General features: G+C 39.9%; 1 protein-coding gene across 1 annotated transcript in view; it reads right to left on the bottom strand.

Moving 5' to 3' along the window:
- Positions 1–2042: 2042 nt before the first annotated feature.
- MIPEP (mitochondrial intermediate peptidase) overlaps positions 2043–27570 on the bottom strand; it is a 116708-nt gene continuing 91180 nt past the window's right edge. Inside the window, exons 17-19 of the mRNA XM_034758744.1 lie at positions 12171–12292; positions 9254–9327; positions 2043–2199 (exon numbers count right to left, since the gene is read on the bottom strand). Of these exons, the coding sequence (XP_034614635.1) occupies positions 2102–2199; positions 9254–9327; positions 12171–12292 (294 nt within the window). The 3' untranslated portion in view covers positions 2043–2101. The remainder of the gene's footprint in view (positions 2200–9253; positions 9328–12170; positions 12293–27570) is intronic.

Raw genomic sequence — 27570 nt, 5'->3', positions numbered from 1 at the left:
TGGCATCTAAATCCAGAGCAAATAGTCTAATTTTCCTAATAATGCTTTTTTTCCTCATTTACTTTATAAAAAAAGTTTAACTACAGTATGGTAAATTTAAAAGAGTTGCACACACTTCCTCTTTAGGGATAAACTAAGTACAGAATGTAATACATTAGATATGAAACAGACTACACTCACAGGAGTTAACATGTTGACCACTATTGAAAATGTACCCAATATTGCTATGTCAGCAAAGAAATTCCATATTTAATTAAAAATACACATGGTTTAAAATAGTTAAATATCAGTTAGGAATAGGATTCCTGTACTAACAATTTAAGCACCAGTAAATGTCCTGAACAGATACATTAGAACCTCAGAGTTACAAACACCAGAATTATGAACTGATCAGTCAACCACACACCTCATTTAGAAGCAGATGTATGCAATAAGGGAGAGTAGAGACACAAAAAAATAAAAAACAAAAAATCCCAGTATAATACTATGTTAAACTAAAAAAATAAAGGATAAGCAGAATTTTTCTTCTGCATAGTAAAGCTTCAAAGCGCTATTAAGTCAATATTCAGTTGTAAACTTTTGAAAGAACAATCATAACGTTTTGTTCAGAGTTACGAACATTTCAGAGTTATGAACAACCTCCATTACGTCTGACGAAGTGAGCATTCACCCACGAAAGCTTATGCTCCAATACATGTTAGTCTTAAAGGTGCCACAGGACCCTCTGTTGCTTTCTCCATTCCTGAGGCATTTGGAACTCTGAGGTTCGACTGTACCTCAACATCCCAAGCATCCAATGAGTATCAAAGTGGGAGGGAAAGCGTCCAAGATGTGACACCATTTTTCAATGCATGTAAAATCGTGACTTATTTCACAAGCTATATCAAATACAACTTAATTACGGTTTGTCCCATAAATGAAAAATAAATTAACAGCTTTTTTTCCTCTTCTTCCACTTTCTCCCCATATTTTTTTTTATGTTAAACACCTGATACCTTACCCAACTCTCGTTCTTTGTCATCTCTTCCCTTTTCTATTTCCTCCTGCAAGTCCTTTGTTTTCTAAGTTTGTCTTTTCTTTCTCCCTGTCATGAAGCTGAATTCCATTTTGGTGTTTGTCCCTTAGTTCTTCATTCCACTTCTCTTTTTGGATACATACTTTTAGTCCTTAACTCAGTCTTTGTTCTCTTACTTTTGCTTACTCTCTCTATGTCACTCCTCCATTTTGAAATAATTTAGGAAACCCACTCTCTCTCTCCATGCTTTTTTTTCGCTCTCTTAAAAATTTTCTTCCCTCCACATCCTTAGTGTTTCCTCCACTCAACTTTTTCTTTCCCTATATGCTTCCCGGCCCTCATTCCATTCCCCATACAGGCTTCCATCCTCACTTCTCCCCAGTTTCTCTTCTCCGCACAGCAAATCAGGCTGTTTCTCTTCCTTCCTCTGATGCAGAGCATCCCATAGTCTTCTATAAAGAATAGGGTGAAAAAGCTTGACAAGTACTGAGGTAGGCAGGTGAGAAGGAACCATGCAAACAACCCTGAGTCATGAAAGTTTTGTGCTAATCCTAAATTTAAATAAATTAAATTTAAATTAATGGAGATATCCTATCTCCTAGAACTGGAAGGGACCCCTGCCTTCACTAGCAGGACCAAGTACTGATTTTGCCCCAGATTCCTAAGTGGCCCTCTCAAGGATTGAACTCACAACCCTGGGTTTAGCAGGCCAATGCTCAAACCACTGAGCTATTCCTCCCCACGAATTCAATAACTATGTACTGAAAGAGGTGTCATTCCTACCACCCATCTTGGTGAAGGGTTGGATTTCCAGATAGCCACACACTCATAAGGTACATGTCAAAGAGCATATTCCCAACAGTCTTCTTTCTACAAGTCCACTTGAAATATTAGCCCATCATCTTCTTAAATAAAACCACATACAATCCATTAAAACAAACTATTTATTTTAAGATTCTACAAATAATAACTTTGTTTTTATAGAGGACCAGTCTTAACAATGATGGACATAGTACTGCCGTGGCTATTTGTTTCTACTTTTCAATGAACAGCTGTGAAACAAAAAACAATCAGTTCAGTTCCATGTTATTCTGAGTCCATGAAGAACGTTTCAAAGTCCTGATCCAAGTCTGAAACAAGGGCGTCCACAAAGTCTTCAACAGAAGGAGACTTCTGAAGCATACCTATGGAAAGGAGCACAAGAAACTCGCAGTGAGAATCGCATCAACATGAAAGCCTTGACAACGTTTACCTGAACTAATTTGTGTGTGTCATACTGAACTGCTCCAGTACAGCTGTCATGATTTTTCACCAAGAAGCATGCGACCATTCTACATGGGGATTATTTAATCAATCTACTTTCTACCTAGCTATCTGGCCCTTATCACTATAGTATCTGAGAGCCTCACAATCCGCTCAACACCACTGTGAGCCAGGAAGTATTACCCCCATTTTACAGATAGGGAAATGAGGAACAGAATAGAGTAAATGACTTTGGTAACACGGGAAATCTGTGGCTGAGCAGGGAAATGATCACAGATCTACTGAGTCTCAGGTCAGCACCCTATCCACTAGACCATCCTTCCTACTCTGATTTAGAAGTGCCAGATGATCAAACTGTCACTACGTACTACATATAAAAATCAAACCGTAAATAGATTTACATTTTATCCCTTGGAAAACTCCATTTTTCTTCCACATTCTCTAACAACCCTCATGGTATTAACACCCCCACCTCCCCCATCATTAATATACATGCATAACCTAAGCATGTCACATAACCTTCTGGATATAAATCCTGTCACACCTTCTCCTCTCCCTATCTCATTTCTCTTGTCTTCACTTGTCCTATTATGTCCAAATTTAAGGCTCAATCCTGCAAAACATGTATCAAGCTTTCTTGAAGGTGGGGACCATTTCTTACTGGCTTGTTAAATGTGTCACACCCTTATAGTGTTGACTAAATAATAAGATCATGTGGGTCTAAGCTTGTTTAATTTATATAATACAAGAATTATGTTCCTATTTTACACAAATTTAGAAATGTCTAGTGTTTGTAAAGACTCTATAGTATTGTTCCTGAATACAAAATTTTACTTGCAAATTTTGCAGACTCTTTGCTTGGGGGGGAAAAATAAATCATGTCATTTCAATTAACTGCCTTGCTCTAATCTGATTAACCAAGAAGATTCTATCTATTCAAATCAGAAAGTTTCCCTGTGTGCAGTGGAATTTAGATTTTAAACAGTCAACTCAAAATGGATTTTTTAAAGGAAAAAACATGTTTTCTATAAAGCATCAGAATATACTGTCTAAATTATTTTCAGCTGTTTCGCTGTAATAAAAATGCATTAGTTTGCATTGTGTGAGTTTATCAATTATTAATATTTTAAACACTTTAAAAGGAAATTACATTACTTGTATTGGAAAACGTCAAAAACAGCTAATTCAGAGCCAGTTAGTGTAAAATATAAACTTTGTGGTTCTTTGAAGTGATTCACATTCTTACTGACAAAACTGCCAATGTAAATATAACCTTGCTCAACCCTTTACTATAGGCACACATAGTGCACATCTTCTTACGTTCTTTCACATCCTTAGACCATTTGGTTTCAGTGGGAATAATAATTGCAGCATTTATGAAAAACAAAATCTTTCAGTGCATCTTGTAATAAAATCTGACTGGAGCCAACTGGCTTCATTAGACGTTTCTTGTATGTTAAGTAATTGCTAAATACAATAGTTCAAAAAGCAAGAAGAAAGAAAGTCTCCAGGCAATTTTGGATGGTTACTAAAAGACTTTCCTAGTTAGGATCTCACAGCATCCTGATTTTAATTAGGTTTAAGTATATATTGCAAGTGTCAACGTGAACTGCCATGACACAGTTGATTAATATCAAGAATTAAAAGAAAAAGAAAAGGTTCACACTGCAGATAGAATTAAAATGCAGTCAAGTAACACTTCTATTCAGATATTTTCAATATCAAAAGGAGCAGAAAAATGGTTATTTTTAACAACCTGACACACTCATTACTTTTCCCTTTAGCACAATAGGGTGTGGCTTGCACCTTTAGTTCATAAAGACAACTGAGCGACTTTTGCAGTACAGTATATGGGTGCGGCTTAGAGAAAGACCTACTTGTTTGTACAAATCAGTTATGGTGGATGAAAAAACAAACTCCATCTTGAATGAAGACCTGCAAACAGCAAGATGTCTGACTCTATCCCAAAGATACTTGCTCTGTGCATGGAAGAGATTCACTCTGTGCGTGGGTCTCCTCCTCCCAAGTGAGATGGGCTGGCTGGAGGACAAGTATATTGCCACACTATCAGCCATGGAGAACCCCCCCTCGCCCCGAACAATACAGCCAAAGCTGGTATTATTTTTCAGCAGCTCTTTTTGCAGTGGGAATACCCCTGTAAGGAGGCCTCAAGGGGCAGCTCCCAACTGACAAGCCTGCAAGCACGGCTCCATTGCAACTTAGCTGTGTGAGGGGAACAGGGGCAGTCAAGCCACCAAAATCCCTATGGCCTGTCCCTCTAACAGAACCGTTTCCCCAGTACCGTGCACCCCCTTCCTGCCAGATTTTCCATGGGAAAGGGTGATCAGGAGCATGTTAAGAGGACACATTGACTTTTCTGATATCATGTAAAAATAACTATGGACAAAGAATATGTAAGAAAATACTTTAAAAATTCATTACCAACACAATCAGCCTGTCCAGAGGACATACATCCAGGTGTCAAAAGTATTAGCTGACAAACTTATAGACCACTGACAATTCTCCTTGAAAAACTGACAACCAGGTATGCAAAGAAAAAAGAAAAACAAATACAGTACCGGTTGCTTTTCAAAAAAGGAACGAAGAGCGATGCTAGGAATTACCTTCAAGTAAATCTTATTTCTTACCTTAGTACAATAGCAACAAAGTAAAAATTCTACCCTATGGAAATTATAAAATGTGTGACTAAAGGGAACACTATAATATAGTTGGATGTTTATAAAGCTAAACAGTCTAAAAAACCTTATTTTAAAAATCATTGTGAATTATTTCAAATTGGCTTACATAAGGATATTAATGTAGATTCAAAATTGGTTAAAAGGACCATAACAAAGGAAAGAAAAGTACCAGATTTTGTTCCAAATAAATTATTTTAAATACCCATCTTCAAGATTCCAGAATCAGACACACAATCGTAATTTTAATTGGCCCTCTACACTGTAGTTGCATCATTTGAGAATGCAAATGGAAGTCTCTCATTTATCACTGCAATGATATACTGCATGGTTGTTGTTCTTTCAACAGCACCCAGCCCTGTGACAACAGCTGCTTTTAAGGCAGGATCAGGAATATCTGCAGAATAAATTCTACCAATGCAAAAAGAGCACTCCCTGATTAAATAAAGTACTAGAGATTCTATTGTAAAGATCCAAAACACTGTAATTTAGTATAATCCTACTGCAGTGTTTGAATCTATTACTGCATAGAAGAGGACAGACTACAAGATCATAATGGTCTCTTTTGGCTTTAAACTCTATGAATATCTGTATTACAATATGTACACACACAACACTCTAGTCTAAATTATTTAATGAGATATCCACAAAGACTGACGGTTGCAGTTTTTTAAGCTGAGAGTGTATTTCGTAACTTCAGCTTGACTCCCATTTCAGATCAGTCTCTCCCAAGCCTAGGGCAGCTGTGTTGCTCTCCTTCTGTGCTTTGAAGTTCTCTTCCACATTACAGCCCTGTGGTTAACCACACCCTTTCTGGGGATGGTTAACCATAACCTTCAATCACCTGTAATTGGGAAAATTATAAAAAACCTGTGGTCTCTGTCCCTCTGAAACACCGTAATTGTTTTGGCCTTGTTTAGTTTCGGCCAATGTCTACTGCTGTTCATAACTGATATATTATAAAAGCACTAGCATTTATATAAGCTCCTTATACATTAAACGAGATGGGCAAATATTATCTAAAATCTTTGCAATAACTCCAAGAGGTGAGTACAATTTTACACATGGAGAAACAGAGATAATAAGGGCCTGATTTGCAAAATTGCACAGGAGCAACTACATGCCTAATTTGCATATGTGATTACTTTGCACATGTATATTGGGTATTCATGCACAGAAGTGGATAATTAGGTATCTGCCTACAATACAGTCATTGTATGAATGGCTTAGGAACACAACTTCACATCTATTTTGCAAGTGCACTTTTTAAAATCAGTCTCTAGGAGGCAGATTTTCAAAGACAAAGAACAGTTAGGTTTTGAACTCCGCTTTGTGCTCTCTCTCAAGATTAGAAGATGGTAAGTTAGACAAAGAGTCAGATCTGGCTTCCATCTGTGTGATCAACCCACTACACTATGTGGCCCCTGAGCACTATCCTACCCATTTATTCTGAAGTGCTGAACACTGGGATTTCATGATACAAAGCAAAGCAGGGATCAATAATGTCTACATTGACACTTGGCAGAGGTGAACGAATGGATTTTATGTCATAACTGTATTTTTTTCTTTAAATACCAAATGATGGCCTCTTGAACAAAACAGCTGAAGTTATTTTCTATTTGTGGTTCCTACATATATATACATATTTGTATCTAGTAAATAATTGGTCATGCAACAGAGTTAACATCATGAGAAGATTCTGAAAGGACTTCATGGTGACACTGCATCTTTTAAAATAGTAATGCACGTTGCTGTTACTGGTGGGATTCAAATTCAAGCAAACAGATGTATAAATCTCAGGTCCTTAATTAAAGGCCCAGTCCAAAAGGAGTCTCTCTACTGATTTCAGTGGAAGTTGAATCGAGTCCTATATCTTCCTCATCAGTGAATCTGAAGGATCATGTGAGAGAAAGATTGAAGCTAGGGCTATATCTAAACATTTAAAAAATAAAAATGAGAAGACGATACAATCTGAGAAGCAACACTACAACACTGCAATGAAGAAAGTGAACAAGTGAAAGAATGTGTTATATTAAGAAGGAGATTTTACCAAAAAGTCAATGGAAATGATTAAATATGGCCACCTTAGCACTGACACGTTCATTAACGTGCTTTAGAAGGGAAGAGTTTTGTGTGTGTGTTTAACCAGTAGTCAGACTTGCACAAGCATAACTATCTAAAAGTTAGATCTTGAAATCAGAGCCTAGAAAATTTAGACTTGTGAAATGTGGCACCTATTATCAGAGAATACTGAAACTTCCCCCATAAGAAAGTAGTGTCAGCAAGAGGTCACTATTGCTTGGTGGTAAAGGATGTATTTGGAGGAGGTGTGTGGAAATAGCATTTCTGCAGTTGGAGGAACAGTGTTTTGGAATGTCTTTTGGGAGGAACAGTGTTTTGGAATGTCTTAATGAAGAGGAGGATGGTGAGAGAGACACAAAAAGCTCACTGAAAAGGGTAACTGGATGATATTAAGGAATGACAACACATTAGAGTAGCTGACATTACTTTTCGGTTTAAAATCTTATTCCTGTACTAAATATAGAATGATGGGGACAGGAGAGTGAAAAGCTTTCACGTACGTACAGTCCACAGTATTCATAACTGTTGCAAGATAAGCAAAGGAACGACCTAACCTCACATGGGTGTGGCATAAAATGAAAAGTCAGGGTGACAAATCAAAACTGGACCATTTCATTTCAATAAAGGTTTTCATTTTCAGTGGCAATTATTCCATCCCTCTACTGGGACATGTTCCTCCCCCCTTTTTTTTTGATGAACTATTTTAGCACTAAAACAAGAACCCTACATTAAGTGAAAAGAAGAGACGATTTTCTCTGCTAATTTGTATGACTTCATCCATCTTTAAAAGCTCTCTTTTTAAAATCATCTTAAAGAACAACTAGAAAAAATTAGGTAAGTATACATGGTGCCAGTGAATTTATCACTGCATAATGCTGATTGTTTATTCAGCATTCTTACTGCAAGTATCAATTATGCTCATACTGACAAATAGGAAAGAGGTACTGTTATCTGATTACTGTGATGCCTGTACAAACAACAGACTAAATGCAGCTCCACTATGATAGTGCTTAATGTGACATAATAAGATTCAGTTTAGTTTTTAAGGTTCCATTTATTTAAATAAAATTTGAAAAGGCAAACAGACTACATTTTACGAGTGACCATGCTCACTTTTCTCCCCCATTATCTGCTTTCCTTACAACAGTCTATATGACTTTTTTTCCATACTGCCCCCTATGCATGGCAGAGCTATGGATGTCAGGGTGCCTTAACTGTACATTTCTATATTTAAACATATTTGGATTTATTTTAAATGTAACCTTAACGCTGAATTTCCTGAAATTATAATGCTTCTTTTTGGAATCAATATACCATTTCAGGAATGAATTTTACCCTAAAATTACTGATACATACTCTCAACCGCAAGTCAACAGTAATATATTTTTGTCTGGAAATATAAGCAAATGAAATGATGTACTCCCACAACAGAAGGGAAAACTCACGTGCAGTTATGTATGGTTTCATGTGCTTCATAAATGGAAACATCTTGTAGATTTCTTTATTCAAATAATATTTGAATCAGAGACTTGATTTAAGAATGCAGTTTATGTTCTTGTCTGCACCAAAAGGAATAAATACGAGAAGGGGATTCTAGGAGTGATACTGATCAAAACCAAATTTTGTTACAATCTTCAACCTCCCTTTATATTGAGAGTGAATTATCAAAGTGCTGACACTACCTGACCTGCTTTGGTGCTATCAAAGTGACACTGAACAAAAGATTTCCTATTTCCACATCAGCAATACTTAGAATGATGGCCTGTCAGTTAATATATAGGTAAAAATCAGTAAAATGAACTTAAACAAAATTAATGATGGTGTGTCTCTCCTTTTTCAGAGCATCTGACTGGTACCTTTGAATTCTATGGACCACTCTGAAAGAGATTCCTTTCCAACATCTTATTCCCCTGCTGTTTGGATCTCAAAATATTTCATTCTTGGTATTACCATGAGTTCTAGTGATCCATGAAGCATTATTTGAGATCTAGTCTATTAAATTAGGTAAATCTACTCTACATATCCCCTTTAATAAATCCTATGAAAACTTTGGTTAAGTATAAAGGATTGGATAGGGAAATATTCTTAAATTATTTATTGCTATCTAATCGCAACCACTAATATTTGCAATGGGGAAAGAGGGCAGAACAGGGGGAGGAAGGTCACAGAAACAAAACAATCCTCCTTTTTCTTTTACCTTGAACCATGAGCATGGGCTCTTTGCCACCGCCATGTGCCAGCATTTCTCTGCGATAACGCTCACCCATTGCCCTGAAGGAAAAGACAGATAATATTACAGCCACCTGCATACATAACCCGTTCAGCTTTCAGTCACACTTGTCTCTGGTTTCTTTACAGAACAGACACAGCTATAGATCTAATAAAACCTGCCACCTTTAGACAATAGCTGCCTTCATCATATACTGATTAGAGAAATGCACACTGTTTAAAATTATGCAAGAATGATCTAAGCTAGATAGATTTAATATTTACAAAAACTATGTTGTTTTTATGCAATATTGTACTTTGCAAAGAACTTGTTAAGTCTTCACTGTTGTCAGGGGCAAATTAATAAGTCTCTGATATAACTGCTTAGAACACTTAGCTATGGTGTAAGAACAGTTTGGAATTTGTCATTTGCCAATATATCCAAAGAAGAAGAATATGACATAAGATTTTAAAATGAAAAAAGTCAATTTGTCAAAATAATACAAATAAGAACTAATGATTCCATTTCTACTGTGGATTTTCTTCCTTACCTGCATGCAATATCCCACTTCTTCACTGTCATGGGGCGACTGGTCCCTTTCATGGGAATCAGAACCCAGTCTGCCTACCACTGCCTTCTGAAGGCCCACCTGGGAGTAACTGACTGCCCTGTGGTTATTAAAGTAAATGAGCACTGGACCTAATAAAAAAGTTAAGCGAGCTTAGTTAAGCTAGGTACTCTTGGGGAGAAAGTGCTTCTAGACATAATGCTATCACAGAGAGAAGGTGAGCTCCTAGGGACAGGAAACTCCCAGGACAGCTCACTGGGGTAAGGAGCCTAGAATGTATACACCGCTCCTAGAGAGAGGAGATCTCAACAATGAGACCTACAATTGGCAGGCCACTAGGAAAACCTGGTCCCAGCAAACAAATCTCCCAAATGGTGGCAGGAAGCCCAGTCTATCAAGAAATATGACCTCTCCTGGAGAACAGCTGCAGTTGGCAGGCCTCTGCAGACACCTAGTTCTAGGAAAGGATTCTAGTCCATGGACTCTAGGAAAGGGACCTGCTTGTAAAGGGCTTGGCCCTGGACAGAGGCAAGCAGTGGACTCAGATGGAACAAATAAGCTAAGATTGAGCTGAGAGTCAGACATGGGGATAAAGGTTTTGCTTATATTTTGTGCTGGCCTTTTCGGTTATTAAATGAGACCCTCCAAGGACAAGAAATGGTCACTAGCTCTGAAATAAGAAGAGCCCCGTGTGGCTCAAATCTTGTCTCTCTCACCAATAGAAGTCCAATAAAAGATACTACCTCTCCCACTTTGTGTCTGTAATATCCTGGGACTGACAAGGCTACAACTACACTGCTATCGTTTCTAGCCACATTTAAATAACAGTTTTCTAAATGCATCAGGAAATGCTTTTGCTTATTGCCGCCCAGTGGCACACATCCTGAACAAATACAGAACTTCCTTGTTTTAGGAAATCACTATTTGAATGTTAAATACAGTTTTGGCCCAAAACTAAAATAGATGTCAAAATGGATGACAAAAGTCCTAAAAGGTACTTTCTAAATTGTAGTGAGATTTGATAGATTTTGATAGCTCACAAGATGTTCAAATTTTGTGCTACCCCAGTACAAATAAGCAATACCCCCAGTGTAGTTTGTCTAGATAAGCTGGAAGTTTCATCCAACAAACCAACAGTTAGATTCTCTGATATCAGCCAAATATAACACATTCAGGTAAAGAGATTTACAAATTAAGGCAAACAGTTTCAAATATATTTGAACATGTGAATTTATTTGCTTATAGGCTGTTATTAAATATATTTATTTATGGTAGTACCTACAGTGTGGTAGGTGCTTCCCAAACATTCAGGAAGAAACAGTATTTGCTCCACGGAGCTCACACCGTAAGGAGACAGACTAGTAGAAACAGGCTAAGGGTAAGTCCACACTGCCCGCCAGATCGGCAGGTAGCGATCAATCTATCGGGGATCAATTTATTGCGTCTCGTCTGGACGCGATAAATCGATCCCCGAACGCAGTCCCTGTCGACTCCGGAACTCCACCAGAGCGAGCGGCGGAAGCAGAGTCGACGGGGGAGCCACGGACGTCGATCCTGCACCGTGAGGACGGGAGGTAAGTTGATCTAAGATACGTCGACTTCGGCTACGCTATTTTCATAGCTGAAGTTGCGTATCTTAGATCGATCACCCCCACCCCCCCAGCGTAGACCAGCCCTAAGAGAAGCAGAATAGGCAACTAATGTACAAGTCAGCTCGACTGATTGTAAGAAGCAGGACAAAATTGTCTTCAAGAGTGACTTTGATGTGGACAGGGTAGGGAGTCTTGCAGATGAGCTCAGGGAGGCTGCATCATGCACAGGATACTGCACAGAAGGCGGCACGGAGGAGACTGGATGAGAAACTAATAAACAAGCAGATAAAGCTGTGTATACTAGCCGAGCAGAGGGATGCAATGCAAAGCTTGAAAGGGAAGATAACTATGAAGAGCTATGTGGAGCTTTGAAGGTGATGACAAGAAGCTTGTTTAATACTGACAGCTTCTTCTATGTCAAATGGAAGTTACAGGTATTTAACACTTTTGAAAATCAAGCTCTTTAATTAGATGACTACATATGGATTTTGGTGCCTCCCACTTGGCACCTACATTTTAAAATGCTGATGCCGTATTCTTTGCATCAGTGAACATGTCCTACAATTCATCTTATCATCTGTGGTTATGTTATATTTTGCTATGTTTTTAAAATCAACATATTTAGAAAAAACAACTAAAATGACATAAAAAAATCTAAATGTTGCTATAAGTACGACAAGCAAATTTTCTGCTTCCCAGAGTTAGCACGCCATTCAGGTCTACTTCATGCACTCTCTCTTTTTACCTGTCAAATGGGTTCTGCACAAAACACTGTTTCCATACCATGGAGGCAATGGCCCTGGACATGAGGTAGGAGTAATACTTGGCACCGTATCCCACTAGATGGCTGAATCTCAGTTGCCATGCCTATAGGGAAAAGAAAACAGAATGGAAATCACATCACTTATATCCTTCTGATTATTTTGAGAACTTTTTATCAAAGATTGCAAGAGTTATATACTGAATTGGTTCATATATTACATTGACAGAAATCTGACAGTATTAAGGAGAAACAATGAAAGAAAAACTAATGTGTAGAACCTCATTCTAAAAATATTTTCTGAACTAAAGACTACATTTTTCCAATGCTAATCATTATAATTAATATTATGAGCAAACAGAATCAAAGGCACAGAAAACTGTAACCAGTAAAAAACTCAGACATTTAATAATATTCACATTGTTTCTATTTGGTGTTAAAAGAAAACCACAATTCACTTGTTACAATTAACACCACATTTTTCCACATGGATAATTACAGTGTCACACCTGAAAAAGTTAAATCCATGAGCTTTTGCCAAAAACAAAATTATAGTAGAGACTTGTATATGTAAAGTACATCTTCCCACATGCCAAAGTACAAGCTCAGAGGTAAATGAACTACATCCACATGACATACCATTGTTCACAGATTTGTTTGTATATTTATAGCAGATTGTAAGTATACTGTTATTTGTCTATAAATTGTTACTTAGTTTTATGACTCATTCCAGTGTTGCTGGACTCCTCTCTTTTACTTAAATAGAGTACTTCCCTATTTGGCTCCATTTCTTTACCTTGGAAAATTGAAATGATCAGCTCTACTCACATAGAAACAGAATTTATGTTCTCAGATTTCCCCTGCCTGTAATGTGAAAAGAGCAGTAGAAGTAAATTGAAAAGACATACTGTTTCTCTGCAGTCTTATATGCTTCTTCAATGTAAGATGGCTCTATCTAGCAATGGATCAACAAGAAACTGCTTCTCCCTTATTGGCTCCTTCTCAGGAAACAAAGAGGGAGTCAATTCAAAGATGTCATTTGTCCTGTTCAAACAGGATCAGAGATCTATGATAATCATAGAAGTGTAGGGGATCTCTATAGGTCACGTAGTCCAGTGCCCTGCACTCAAGGCAGGACTACATAACAACTAGGCCATTCCTGACAGACATTTGTCTAACCTGTTCTTAAAAACCTCCAATGACAGAGATTCCACAACCTTCCTAGGCAATTTGTTCCAGTGCTTACCTACCCTGATAGCTAGCAAGTTTTTCCTAATGTCTAACCTAAACTGCCCTTGCTGCAATTTAAACCCACTGTTTCTTATCCTATCCGCAGAGGTTAAGAAGAACAATTTTTTACCCTCTTCCTCGTAAACCCTTTTATGTACTTGAAAACTGTTGTCTCCCCCTTGGTCCTCTCTTCTCCAGACTAAACAAACCCAATATTTTCAATCTTTCCTCATAGGTCATGTTTTCCAGACCTTTAAATCATTTTTGCTGCTCTTCTCTGGACTTTCTCCAATTTGTCCACATTTTTCCTGAAATGTAACACGCAGAACTGGACACAATATCAGTGCTGAGTACAGTGGAAGAATTATTTCTCGTGTCTTGCTTACAACACTCATGGTGATACATCCCAGAATGATGATAGTAGTTTTTTTTTTTGGGGGGGGGTGCAACAGTGTTACACTCATATTTAGCTTGAGATCCACTATAACCCCCTGATCCCTTCCTGCAGTACTCCTTCCTAGGCAGTCATTTCCCATTCTGTAGGTGTGCAATTGATTGTTCCTTCCTAAGTGGAGTATTTTGTATTTGTCCTAGTACTTTGTATTTCATCTTATTTACTTGAGACCATTACTCCAGTTTGTGCAGATAGGATTAAAATTCAAAACAATCCTCTAAAGCAAATGCAACCCCTCCCAGGTTTGCAGTTTCTGCAAACTTTATAAGTGTACTCTCTTCATGTGGGGGAGGTGGGGCCGAAAGGCTCAGAGTGTGGGAGGGGGGCTCCAGGCTGGGAAAGAGGGTTGGGTTGCGGGTGGTGCAGGCTCTGGGGTGGGACTGGCAATGAGGGGCTCAGGGCTGAGGCAGAGGGTTGGGGGTTCTGGGGATGAGGGGTTTGCGGTGCAGGAGAGGTCTCAGGGTTGAGGTGTGTGGGGAGGTTCTGCCGTGGGGCCAGGGATGAGAGATTTGGGGTGGAGGAGGGGGCTCAGGACTAGAGCAGAGGGTTGGGGTGCAGGAGTGTGAGGGCTCCAGTTGGGGGTGCGGGTTCTGGGGTGGGGCTGGGGATGAGGGGTTTGGGGTGCAGGCTGCTCCGTGGCTACGGCGGGGAGAGAAGACTCCCCCCAGCTCTCTCTTCCTGCAGCAACACCTGGACTGGAAGAGAGGGAGAGGCACCTCTCCCTGTCACAGCAGCTCTGGGGTTGGGACCACAGAATAGGTGCCTCTCCCCCGGCCTCTCCCCATGCCACAGTAGGTCCGGGGCTGGGCTGGGGCCAGCGGGGAGAGGTGCCTCTGCCCGCCATGGCAGGTCCAGGCCGGGTTGGGGCCAGGAGAGGGGTGCCTCACCCCTGGCCACGGCAGGTCCGGACCGGGGCTGGAGGAGGGGTGCCTCTCCCCCGGCTGCGGCAGGTCCGGGCTGGGGGAGAGTCATCTCTCCCCACTGCAGTCCTGAGCGCCTGCGCAGCATTTAATAGGCTGTTGCGCAGCCTTGGAGGAAACTTAGCTCTTTTCTCTCCTACCATTCCTTAGAATCATGAATGCTATCATTTCATAATCACTATCATCCAAGCTGCCTGTCAGTTTCAAATTCTCAACCAGTTCCTCTTTATTGGTCAATATCAAATCTAGAACAGCCTCTCCCCTAGTTGCTTTCTTCACCTACTGAAATTAAAATGGTCTCCAATGCATTCCAAGAACTAGTTGGATAATCTGTGCCTTGCTGTATTATTTTCCCAACAGATGTCTGAGTAGTTGAAGTCCCCTATCACTACCAAGTCCTGTGTTTTGGATGATTGCGTTAATAATGTCTAGGGAATGCAACATCCTTTCCTGTTTTGGAGGTTCTGACAGAAAGGGTTAACTCTTGGTTAATATGGAAAGGAGAAATCTCCCATTAGGGGACTATGTTAAATATGCCCAAAGGCCTGTGATGGGACACTAGAGATGGTGGGATCTGAGTTACTACAGAGAATTCTTTCCGAGGTGTCTGGCTGGTGAATGTTGCCCACATGCTCAGGATTTAGCTGATTGCCATATTTGGGGTCAGGAAGGAATTTTTCTCCAGGGCAGATTGGCAGAGGCCCTGGGGGTTTTTCGCCTTCCTCTGCAGCCTGGGGCACGGGTCAGACTACTGGGGAGTACAAGGGGTAACAGACCCAGACCAGTGGGGTGCAGGAGTCTGGTAGAAGGCAAATATACTGGGCACTGGATGAATAGTTTTCTATTCCTTGAGTGACCAGAGCAGGGGCTGCCCTAGAGCAATCAGGAACCTCCTAGAACCAATTAATTAGGATAGGCAAGCTAATTAAGATACCTGGAGCCAATTAAGAACTTATTAGAATCAATTATGGCAGGAAGGCTAATCAGGACACCTGGTTTAAAAAGAACCTTGCATCACTTAGTGGGGGCGGGGGGGACGCACAAGGAGGAGTGAGTGAGAAGGTCTGCTGCTGGAGGACTGAGTACAAGCATTATCAGGCTTCAGGAGGAAGGTCCTGCAGTGAGGATAAAGAAGGTGCTGGGGGGAGGCAAAGGGGAAGTAGCCCAGGGAGTTGTATCTGTCACGCAGCTGATACAGGAGACGTTGTAGACAGCTGCTATCCACAGGGCCCTGGGCTGGAACCTGGTGTAGAGGCTGGGCCTGGGCTCCCCCCCATTCCTCCAACTCCCTGTCTGACAAAGGCGGAGTTGACCTGGTTTGTGAGACACACCAGAGGGGAAGGTCATATTTGGAAAGGGATCTGGTCTGTCCCCGACCCACTTGGTGGGACAGAGACTGCAGAGATTGTTCTCCGCTTCCCCCATGCTGGCCAGCTATGAGGTTAGCTGAGTGAATGTCATGTTTGAGCCTCTAGCAAAAGCAGCCAAACTGAAGGCTGCCGTGAACCTCTGAGGCAAGCAAATCCGCCAGAAAGCGCAGGACACACCAAGGCAGAGGAGGAATTTTGTCACAAAGGATACAATGAGACAATTGTGGACAGGATGATAGGCAGTGGTCTCAGCAAACCAGTTGCCTACCATTGTCAATTTTTTTGGTAGGTATCATGCCAAAGAAGTTATAGGGAAAGTTTTGAATGAGGGGGAAATGAGGTAGTTTTGCAGATGCTTTGAATCAGAATCCATGGTCCATAGGTGTCTGCTCCCTGCTCCTGACATTGCTGCCATGAAGTGCTGAGGCAGGCTAAGCAGAAGAGTGAAAGGCACCAGAAGTAAAATATCAGAGTGGGAAGAGGCAGCCTGATCAAAGTGGTGACAGCTGAACTATACAGAGTTGCTTTGTTGTGCTCCATCTAGTGCTGGTGCGTTTCTGACCTAACACAGAACAGAGACAGGAGTGGGGTCAAACGAAATGCTGGCCTTCTGGTGGATAAAACTGTGGCTTATCATCAGTCCTACTGCCTCAAATCAAGGGAAAGAATTGTGGCCAATTCCATGATCCAGATCCATGTGAGGGGATGAGGAAAAACAGGAGTTAGCAGCATGTTGTCTGTTCAGCATTAAACAGCCAGAAATAAAACCCCGAGGGGTACATTTTCAAAAGCAGTGAGCTGGAATTTAGCCATGCAACTCCCAGAGCACTGGAAAATGGGCTCCCGGTTCCTACAATATCAGCACGAGTCAAAAACTTTCTTCTTGCTTTGACTTTACCATTTAATGAGGGGTTTCTACTCAAATTGTTTTGCAAGGCATAAAGCCACAGTCACTAAATGTCATTGAAATATTATCAATTTTTAATTTTTTGATAGAGTGAAATACATAAAAATCACATTACAAGCGATCTTGTGCAAGCTCTTAAAAATGAAGTGATTTTTTTAATCCGATTCCAACTATTCTTACCTCCTACAGTCCAGGGTCTGAAATTAAGTTCAGCTTGAATTCAGATTTTTCAGCTTGCAATGAAAAGTACTGCGGTTGCAACATTTATACATAACATCTACAATTTTTCTAACTCGTCCCTTAATTTTAACCATAATCACTAAACTGAAAACACATTTTAAAAACAGATCAGAAGGCCAGTATTTTTAGAAGCCTGAAGCAGGAAAACATGTCAGTCTTTATTTTATTCTATATTAAGTCTTCAGATTGAGGATTTGAAGTTTCAGCTAGAAAGGTTACAGCTCTCACAAGAATGGAAAAAGCTTTACTGTTGAATCACTCTTCACATGCCTAAAATCTTAATAATTTCCAAATATATCTGCTTATGAAAAACTGAAAGAATACATCTGCTTTTTCTGTTATAAAACAATCCCTTTTCAGGAGTTTGACATGAGAGGAAAATGCTTAATCCTGTTTTATGTTCCTCAGAAAGGATTAATTTCAATAGCCTTCATAAACGCCACCTAGTACAGAACACAGCAGCATGTCTCTTCGGCAACACGGGCTACTGTGAACACATAGAACTGTCCCTCCATTTCCGACAGTGACTTCCCACAGAATACCATCCAAATGTCTTCATTACCTCAAAGGCACTCAATGGCCAGGGCCCATTGTAACTAAAAGATCACCTATAGCTCCAGGATGAGGACCACTGTCAACAGCTCCACTCCACAGGCAAAATGAAACTGTACCACAAATGTGCAAGACAAAGAGCTTTCTTGGTCCAACACTATGAAACCAACTCCCAATGTAAGAACCAACATAAAGCCCATCACTTTTCATTCCAAGCACAAGATACACTTGTTTGGCCTTGCCTTTGCTAATATAATTAGTAAAAAAAAATCCCCACACAACTTCATTTTTGGAAGAGGAAGAGATAAGGAAAGAACTACATATAACAGATGCTAGCCAGTCACATCACTTAATGCACCTTGGAAAGTGCTCAGATACTACAATGATGAGGGCATATAATATAACTTAAAGAGACAAGAACAGATAATGGAATGTTAGCAAAAGTTGAATATATTTTAAAAACTGCCAGTGGATATGACATACATTCCAGGGTATTAAAGGAATTAGCTATAAACTCAATGTACCAAAGGATTTTTTTAAATAAAGCTATGGACAACTGGGTTGGTAGTAAAAAATGGAGTTATATCCCTAGTGTGGCAAGTGCCACACTGATTTTAAGAAAAGGAAATAATCCTGGCAATTACTATTGGATAAGTCTAACCCAAACCACCTAATGAAATAATGTAACCAAAGTTTTGTTCATTCTGCAAATACCACATCAAGAAACCTGATTATAACATAGCTGTCCCCCAGCTAGGTTTCAGTGTAGGCTGGACTTTAAAATGTGTTTAGTAACCAGGCAAAAAGTCTGAGGCCAGATTGTCTCACTGCAGAACACAAGTAGTTTTAGTATGTCACCATTCTCTTCCCCCAACCTCCTGTAACCTCCCCACACAAAATAGATTCCTCCTTGCAGCAATTACCAATTCCCCTACTCCAGCTCTCAGTAGATCTCAGTTAATGCTCAGTTAATCCTCTTTATTTCCAATTTCCAGGGCTGAATCATTTCTCCATATCAATAAAAAAAATCTGACACATGAATTTCCCCGTTGGAAAACCTGCAGGCTAGACATACACAATTAGGACGTACTTTTTATTACAGGTTATGTTTCTGTTAAGCTGCAAGAAAGTTAATGAAGATTCTGAGTACATCATCTACTACAGGAATATATGTAATAATTATGAAAAAGTTCCATGAAGACATTCCAGGAGTTTATTAAATAACAGTGTATTCTATAGCATAGCCCAGGGGTTATGATAATATGCCATCTGCAGGTCATGTTACTGCCTGTTTTTTGTACAGTATAGCTGACAGAAATAAAGGTGCGTGACTGATCCACTGAAATTATTAGTTAAAGATGCCTGCTTTCTATCAACATACCATCAATCCTCCCTGATTATCTTGTCTGAAGAATTTCCAAAATCCTATATGCAATGGCTTTTCATCCTTTCTAATAAAAAACCCTGTTTTACTTTAACTAAAATAAATTGTAAGTCTTATTAGGAGTTTAAATGAAGATACACATTTGCTGCATTCTTAGTATATGGAACAACACTTTAAAGATATTACTACAATTTCCTACAACCTATTAATAAGTGATATCCTTTAAAGTTTAGCTGATACTTCAGTTATGTATGGTTAAAGATGTTTCCAGCCTATACCTATCAAGACTAGACTGAATTCTCAGATTTAGCAATGTTCAAAAGTACAACAAAATCAATTAATACAAAATTCAGCCATAGTCCTTACGAGACTAAACCAAAATTGTAGAAGGGAAAATGAGTTGCAAATAGCGCTGAATAACTTATTACATTCCCATTGTTAACTAGTTTTCATTTGATCTATAGCTAGTCTTTGTTTTCATTTAACGTCATTAGTGCTGTAAAATGTCGTAACTGTTTAGACTACAATTTCCTTTTAGAAGAAAAGAACTCAAAGTGATTGTGCTAATCCAGCCAAACACTGTTTGATTTGTCCTCGAGAAGTGCCTGAACCTTTCAAAATGCTCTTTGAAAGTTTGTGCTGTTATTTACTCTCCATAAATCTTAAACTATTTCAGAGCAGATGAAATGTCTCCATTCAGTTTCAAGTCTGAAGACAAATCACAGGGTAAATATTACAAGATCCAACATTAACGACGTAAATACTTTTTCCCCTTCATTTACTATTTTGAATTTAAAATTTCTACTGTATTAAATCTTAGCAGGAGAGTTGCTAAATAGTTTCCATAAGCAAAAATATTTGGTGGAGGTAATATTTGGTGGGGCCCTCCCTTCCCAATTAAATTTTTATCCCTGGCAGTAGATGCAAGCAGATGAACAGCCAGCTCCTCTTTCCTGCAGGGACCATTGGGTGGAGACGCCATAGATCTGGCGCCAGCTTGGTGCTGCTACTCCTACGGCCCATGAAGTTGGGCATCAGCATGAGGTGGAAAAACTGCTGAAAGTCATCAACGAGCTCCTGGCTAATTATAAAAGCCATTCTATAAGCCAGGCTGTTAGCAGCCCTTCTTCCTTTGGGCTGGAGGAGCGCCGCCGGAGGAAAAAAGGGTGGCCAGAGGAGGGAGGGAGCAAGCGAGCGGGGAAGCTGCCCCCACCCACAGGCAGGGCCACCCAGAATGCAGGGGCTTTAGGGGCTGCAGGGCCCTGGGCCAAGAGGGCCCTGGCCTGCAGCTCTCAAGCCCTTTTCGGAATGTGGCCCTGAGTCCTCCGGCATGTGGAGGAGCAGGAGTAGCTGTGCAGCCAGCAGCTGGAGAGAAGCGGTGCTTTACCCTTCAAAGCCGGCTTTGAAGGGGAAAGCGCCGCTTCTCTCCGGCCGCGGGCTGTGTGGCTGCCCCTGCTCCTCCTGAGTCCTCTGGCCCGTACTCGCACGGCCGCATTCCGAAAGAGGCTTTAGAGCTACAAGCTAGGGCCCCGGTGCCCCCTTAGCCCAGGGCCCCGGTGCCCCCTTAGCCCAGGGCCTTGCAGCCCCTGCGTTCCGGGTGGCCCTGCCTGCTGGAGGGCGGTGGGGAGGAGGAGAGGGGGCAGCTCCCAGAATCGTGACCATGGGAGAGGAGCTGTGCTGCGCAGAGCCACTTGCACACCCCCTGCACCAAACAGGAGCTTCCCCAGGTAAGTGCTCTGCACCTCCTGCCTGCCCCAGCCCTGAGCCTCCTCCCACACCCATACCCTGAGCGCCCTCCTGCACCCTAACTCCCTCCCAGACCCCGCACCCCCACCCTGAGTGTCCTTCCGCACCCTAACCCTAATCCAGACCTTCGAATCGCTGTATCACAAAGTGTTAAACCAAGATTTTCAGAAATAATGAAGCATATTGAATCACATTGCTCTTACTAAAAAATATTATTAATAATAATTTTGTGAGAGCAAAGGTTTTTTGTACCGTTAATAAATAAAATAAAAACATATTAAAAATATTGTTTATTTCATCTTTAACTCATCTTTTAATTTATATTTTTGTGTATGTTTTATAATGTACATAATATATTAGTATAGTAGTACATGTATATAATTTATACATAAATAAATATACATATATTGGGGGTGAGTGCTCAAAAAATTTTTATTGATAGGGGTGTGCGATCAAAAAAGTTTGGAGACCACTGGTCTAGAGGAAGGTGCACTGAGCTGGGAACCAGGCGTTCTGGTCTCACCTTTACTGACTGCTGTCTACATTTCTGTGTACTTCAGAGCTCTTATTATTGCCTTCATATCTTAACCAAGAGGGCAGTGAAGTATTGTTCTTACCCATTTTATAAAGAAGTTAACTGAGAGTTTGCACAGGGCAGACCTGGGAAATAGTGACCAGGCCTCTAGTATGACAAATCCAAGTCTCATCAACTCTGCCTCCAAGAATTAACAAGCTAAATCTGTGTGCTTGGCTACCCAGACTCTAACCAATATACATACGCCCATGCCAGAGCCACGAAAAGAATTTCCAACATTCTAGTGCTGTTTGACAATTAGTTCTGAAACTTAATGGCAAAGTGTATGTTAGGTGCCTCTCTAGTGGCTGGCCCACAAAGTGTAGCTCAAATGGTAGAAGTCTGCACTGGGGATCTGAAACTCCATGGTTCAAGATCTGTTAGCAAGCCACAAGTGTTGGGGAGTCCTTATGGTTGCAAATGATGGAATTTGTTTTTCAACTTTTCTATTTAAAATACCAGTTTAATTCACAGAATGACAAAATATCCCTAAACCAGGTTAAAAAAACATGATGATCTGAAAATTATGGCCCAAAATGCAGGTGTTCCATAATTTGGTAATTTGTCACACATTTTCATAGCTTGTCTCTCAGTTTTGAAAGTTGAGAGGTATGGTTTGCTCTAGAAGAAAACCAAGGTACTCATGCACTATTTTATTTTAAACAAAGAACACACTTTGGAAGGGCATTCAGCCATACATTCTCTCATTTTAAATACACAGAATTTCAGTGGGTGGTTTTATCATTTATATGTTTGTTTTGGGATGAGGTTGTTTTTTCTATATGCTGGGTCTGATTCACTATTGTGTTACTGCAGTTTAATGTTGGTGTAAACTCTTCCAAGTTCAACAGAATTACATCAGCATAACACTGGAGTTACAAAAAGGTGAAAAAGATTCTTAAAGAATTAAAAAAAAAAACCACCTTTTTTCTCTAGTTGCAGCTTCTGATTTTGGGTGGAATAACTTGAACTTAATTATAAGAAACAACTTCTTATTTCCCACTAGCTTGGCTAATGTCACAATAGTTCAAAATTTTACAGTAAAGTGCCTTTCTGAGGTTAGGAGTGGGATAGTGTGTAAGATAAACCAACTAAGATACCATTGACATTTTAGAAAGTGAGTCAAACAAGAGATTAAAGTTTCAATTTATAACACTTCTGTGTTTTTCTTATAAAGTCATAAATAAATCTAGCAAGACAGGGAATGTAAATATTTTTGCAGTTGTTTATATTGGGGAAGAGGAAAGGAATTTAACGTGCAATTAACCACTTAAGTGTTTCTAGATATGTACCATATGGTTGTTGAATTATTTGAATTATTAACAAAAATATAAACATATTTAATTTAACCTACTGAATGACGTGATCATTACAACTCAAATTTACAAAAGCTATATACCACTATATATCCACTTCCAAGACGATGTGATGAAAATTGCCATTTGAGAGATATAGAAGAATATATACTTCAAAAGGTTACGTTTATGGTTCAGCATTGCTTCAAAAATTGCATTAGATGTTCATATTAAGATTCTGACTGGAAATTCTGACAATTTAGGATATTTAAATTGGACAAGAAGTAAATTAAGACAGGCTATACTAGTAGTATTATGCAGTGTAGTTGTAGCTGTTTCGGTCCCAGGCTATGAGACACACAAGGTGAGTGAGATAATATAATTTATTGGACCAATTTCTGTTGGTGAGAGAGAGAAGCTTTCAAGTTCCTTTCCCAGACCTGAAGAAGAGCTCTGTCTGGCTTGAAAGCTTGTCCCTCTCACCAATAGAAGTTGATTCAACAAAAGAAACTACCTCACCCACCTGGTGTCTCTCTATATTAGTAGTATTACACATTTTACAATAAAATGATAGCTTTCTAAAGTAAAGTATTGACATAATACCCAAACCTGAGAATTTCCAAATTCATCCCTTCTATCGTGATATATAGCTTTGGATATATACACACATGCAATACACTCAAAAAGAGCAAGTTACTAACCATGAATGAGTAATACTAATGTCTCAGGCCTACAATCAGGTCAATATCGGCAGATCTTTTCCCAACAAGAGTCCCACTAAGGGTCAGCAGGACTTCAGATGGGCACAGGAGCAGGTCTTAGTCCATCTTTCAGTACCTTCTGTTAGTAACACACTGGGCTTAAATTAAATGGGTCAATGCTTTAAGGTAACATATACAAATAATACTTGTGATGAATATAAGTTTCCCCTTTTTAACTAAATTATTGTAAGAAGTTAAAATTACTAGTAAAAATCTATATGATGTTATAAACACATCTTTACCAATATATCAGCTTAATCAGGTAAAACCTCTGTACCTACAAAATAAGACATTTAATATTGTAAACTAATGTTATTTTAGTACCATTCTGTTCTTGTGCCTGAATATCTGAGCACACCAGACTGGAACTGAGGAGATCAGGATTCAATTCCTGACTCTGCCACAGCTTACAGTGTAGGGTGACCAGATGAGAGACGCGGGGGGGGGAAGGAGGGGTGGTTCCAGCAGAGGACAAAAAAAAACCCAAGAACCGGCAGCAGAGGAAAAAAAAAAGAAGAAAGAAAAGACGGAGCATAGGAAAAATTGGCGGAGGCTGAGCATCCACCGGCAGCTCCACGTCCTGCCCCCTCCCCAGCTCACCTCCCCTGAGCTGGCTGCCGCATCCTGCTTCTCCCCCCTCCTCCAGCGCTTGCGCCGCCATACAGCTGATTAGCGCAAGCCTGGGAGGGAGGGGTGAGGAGGAGGAATGCGGCGTGCTTGGGGAAGAGGCGGGGCCAGGGCGGGGATTTGGGGAGGGATCCAATGGGGCAGTGAGGGGGCAGGGCAAGGGTGGGAATTTGGGGAGGGATCCAATGGGGGAGGGAGGGAAAAGGGGGGGGCGCGAGCCCCCTCTGCCTGTGCACCAGAGTGCAAAATATCAGGACAATTTGCATCCTGACCGATGTTCGGTCGGGACGCAGGACAAACAAGTAAATATCGGGACAGTTCCAATAAAATCGGGACGTCTGGTCACCCTATTACACTGTGACCTTGGGCAAACCACAGAGTATGTCTATTACATTGAGCTGGAGGTGTAATTTCTGACCAAGCCAGTGCTCTGAAAACTGAGTGTAGCCCCTTCTGCTACTCTCATCGCTATGACTAGATTCTAATTTTAGCATACTAGTTTGATCAAAACTGGCAGAGATAATGTCTCCTGGAGGTGGGACTCACACCCCTACCTCAAAGTGTGGACATATCCAAAAGATGTATCTTCATAGCAGTTAGCTTGAGTTATAACTTGAGGGTTACCCCTAACAACTCCCATCCACCCACAAAATTCTCTAGCTTGAGTTAAGTGGTGCTTTAAACTCCATCTAACTAGCCTGTCGGGGGTGGGTGAGTTGAAGCTTGAGCAATACTGATCCTTGAGCTAGTAATGCAGTTGTTGCATCCCCCACTGCAGTTACAACAGCAGCTAATCCAGGGTATAGCCACACTGCACACTCCTTTCAGCAGCATGTGGAGTACATACACTGAATGCTGTGCCAGCACAGGTATAAACAGCAGTGTAGACAGTGAGGCACTGCTTAGGCAAATAGAATAAAGACATACCAGAACCTTAGGGTATATATCCTACATGACTCTCTACATGCCCACTCAGTGCCTCCCCTATTTTTAGCAGTGTACCAGCAGCAGGGAAAGACTCTGGCAGTGCCCTGCTGCAAGTCTTTTCCTGCTGCTTCCCCCTGCCAGAGCCTCTCACTGACACATGTAGCTACACACCAGAGTGCAGAGGCAGCCTGCTTTTCACACTCTACATTGCCACCAATGGTATGCAGGGTATACCCAGTCCCATGCTTAACTTGAGTGTTGTTTTGAAGTGTGCTTGCTCTCATTTGAGAATGCTAACTCTAGCTAACTGTTGCAGTGAAGAAAAGTTTCACTGAGGATTAGTCCCCCTTCCTTTCTCCGATACGTTGACAGTCTTTTCTATTTAAAGCAAAGCTTTTTCAGGGAAAGCACAGTCTCTTACTATATGTTTATATGGCACCTCGAATAATAGGGCCTTGTTATCAGTTGGGATATCTTAGATATCATATCTACCCCCTACTGAAATATAAATAATAGATATAATTGAGCGATTAAGTATATGTAGGACCAGTCCTTCTGTCCTGAAAATAATGGGAGTTTGGCATGTGAAAGAACTTCACTTTACACACTGACTAAATAATACAGTTTAATCCCTTCCTCCCCTTCTTCCCACCAAGTGATTTATAAAAGTTAATTAAAAGTATTACCAGTAAGGGACATACACAAATTTCTTCATAGTTCTTTAAAAAGCAGCTCCATTACACATAAATATTGCTAAATATTTGTTTGAGTTTCATGGAGGTAACACTTGTAAAAAGAAATTCCTTAAAAGTGCTTCACTGTCTTACAATTTCTGTAAACATTCTGCGGCCACAGACACAGTTGTTCAGTGAATAGTGTCATATTGTTGCTGGAATATAAATATTTCCTGATACTTTGCTATCAATATTTTCCCTGTCATAAAGGTGATCTGAAATACGTTAACGGAAAAAAAAAAAGCCAAACAAACCTCCTAGAGTGACTTCACGAGCTTTTGAAAGTTCTAACCATTGTTATAGGTTTGAACTGAATGTTTAGCTCAATATGGAATCAGTCCTTTCCAAATTGCTTTTAGATATTAATTATTTATACAAACTTCTATGAAGTTCATTGCATGCTTATTTAATTTTCCTCTCACCATACTAACATTCTTATGTTTGATTGTATAGTATATTTTAAGAAAGCCCATTTGAAAGCTAATCCAGGGATTTGAATTTTTTGTAAACAACTGGGGTTTCCAACTTGGCAAAAGTAGCAACTGATTCTGTAGAGGTTATACCAAATCCAAAAAGTAGACAAATGGCTGCATCACTCTTCAGAAAACTAACAAGTTATAATCAGAGCTGCATCAGTGTCTGCTCAAGTACCTACGCATCTATTATACATTAAAGCCTCAATGCCTTTATTAGCAAAAACATCAAATAGGAAACAAAGTGTTTCTCTTTGATATGACTTACTAAATATGAAGAAAACTTCTCACGCTATGAACCAAACTGCATTGTGGACAAAGGTATGAAGTATAATTAAACCTGTTACCTAAGGGAAGCTTTAGGTCACTAATAGAAGTGACCTTTCTGAAATACTGCATTTTTAACATGTTGGAACAAATCAGGTGTATTGCCAGATTATTTAGCAGCTGAGAAAATAATCAAAAGGCTTGCTATCCAAAGTTATATAAACCAAAACATGTACTCTCCTATCATGGGTAATTACAACAAATTGTGCATGCTAGCTCTGATGCATATTATATATGAATACAACGAAGGAATTCCTCTAAATGTTGAATAAAGTACATAATAGGAGGCAACACTGTTCACCAAAAATCCATCTCTTTTCCCAAATTAAATTGTTTTATTTTCCTGTGCTCTAAAAAGAGAGATTAACGAAAACTGATTGCTCTCCCTTAGAACCTGGTATTGCTTTCTTTCATTAAAAGCATCTTTTCAATTATCTGGAATTTTATTCATTTTTTATGCATAAAGTCAAAAGTGGTTAGGCAACAAGCTCAAAGTTTCTACCCCCAAAATTAACTTTGCAATACTGGCATTGTATAGTTCCTTATTAATTGAATTTCACCAATTTCTATACCAATTTCTTTCCGGTCATAAGCCAAACTAACCATTAGTGTCCCCCACATCTGCCACACTCACTTGGGCTCTGACAATTAAGGTGAGTTATTTCCAGGTCAGACATGATCACTAGTAACAGAGGCCCTACAGACCAATTTACACCCTCATTTATACGTATTCAACCCCACTGTTTTCAGCCTGCACAGATGCCACTAAGAGCATAAACTGACAAATTGGAGAACTGGTCTGAAATTAACAAGATGAAATTCAATAAAAGACAACTGCAAAGTACAACACTTAGGAAGGAAAAA

Source organism: Trachemys scripta, chromosome 1, assembly GCF_013100865.1.
Source record: "Trachemys scripta elegans isolate TJP31775 chromosome 1, CAS_Tse_1.0, whole genome shotgun sequence".
Taxonomy (NCBI): Eukaryota; Metazoa; Chordata; order Testudines; family Emydidae; genus Trachemys; species Trachemys scripta.
This window is presented reverse-complemented; position numbering and strand designations above follow the sequence as displayed.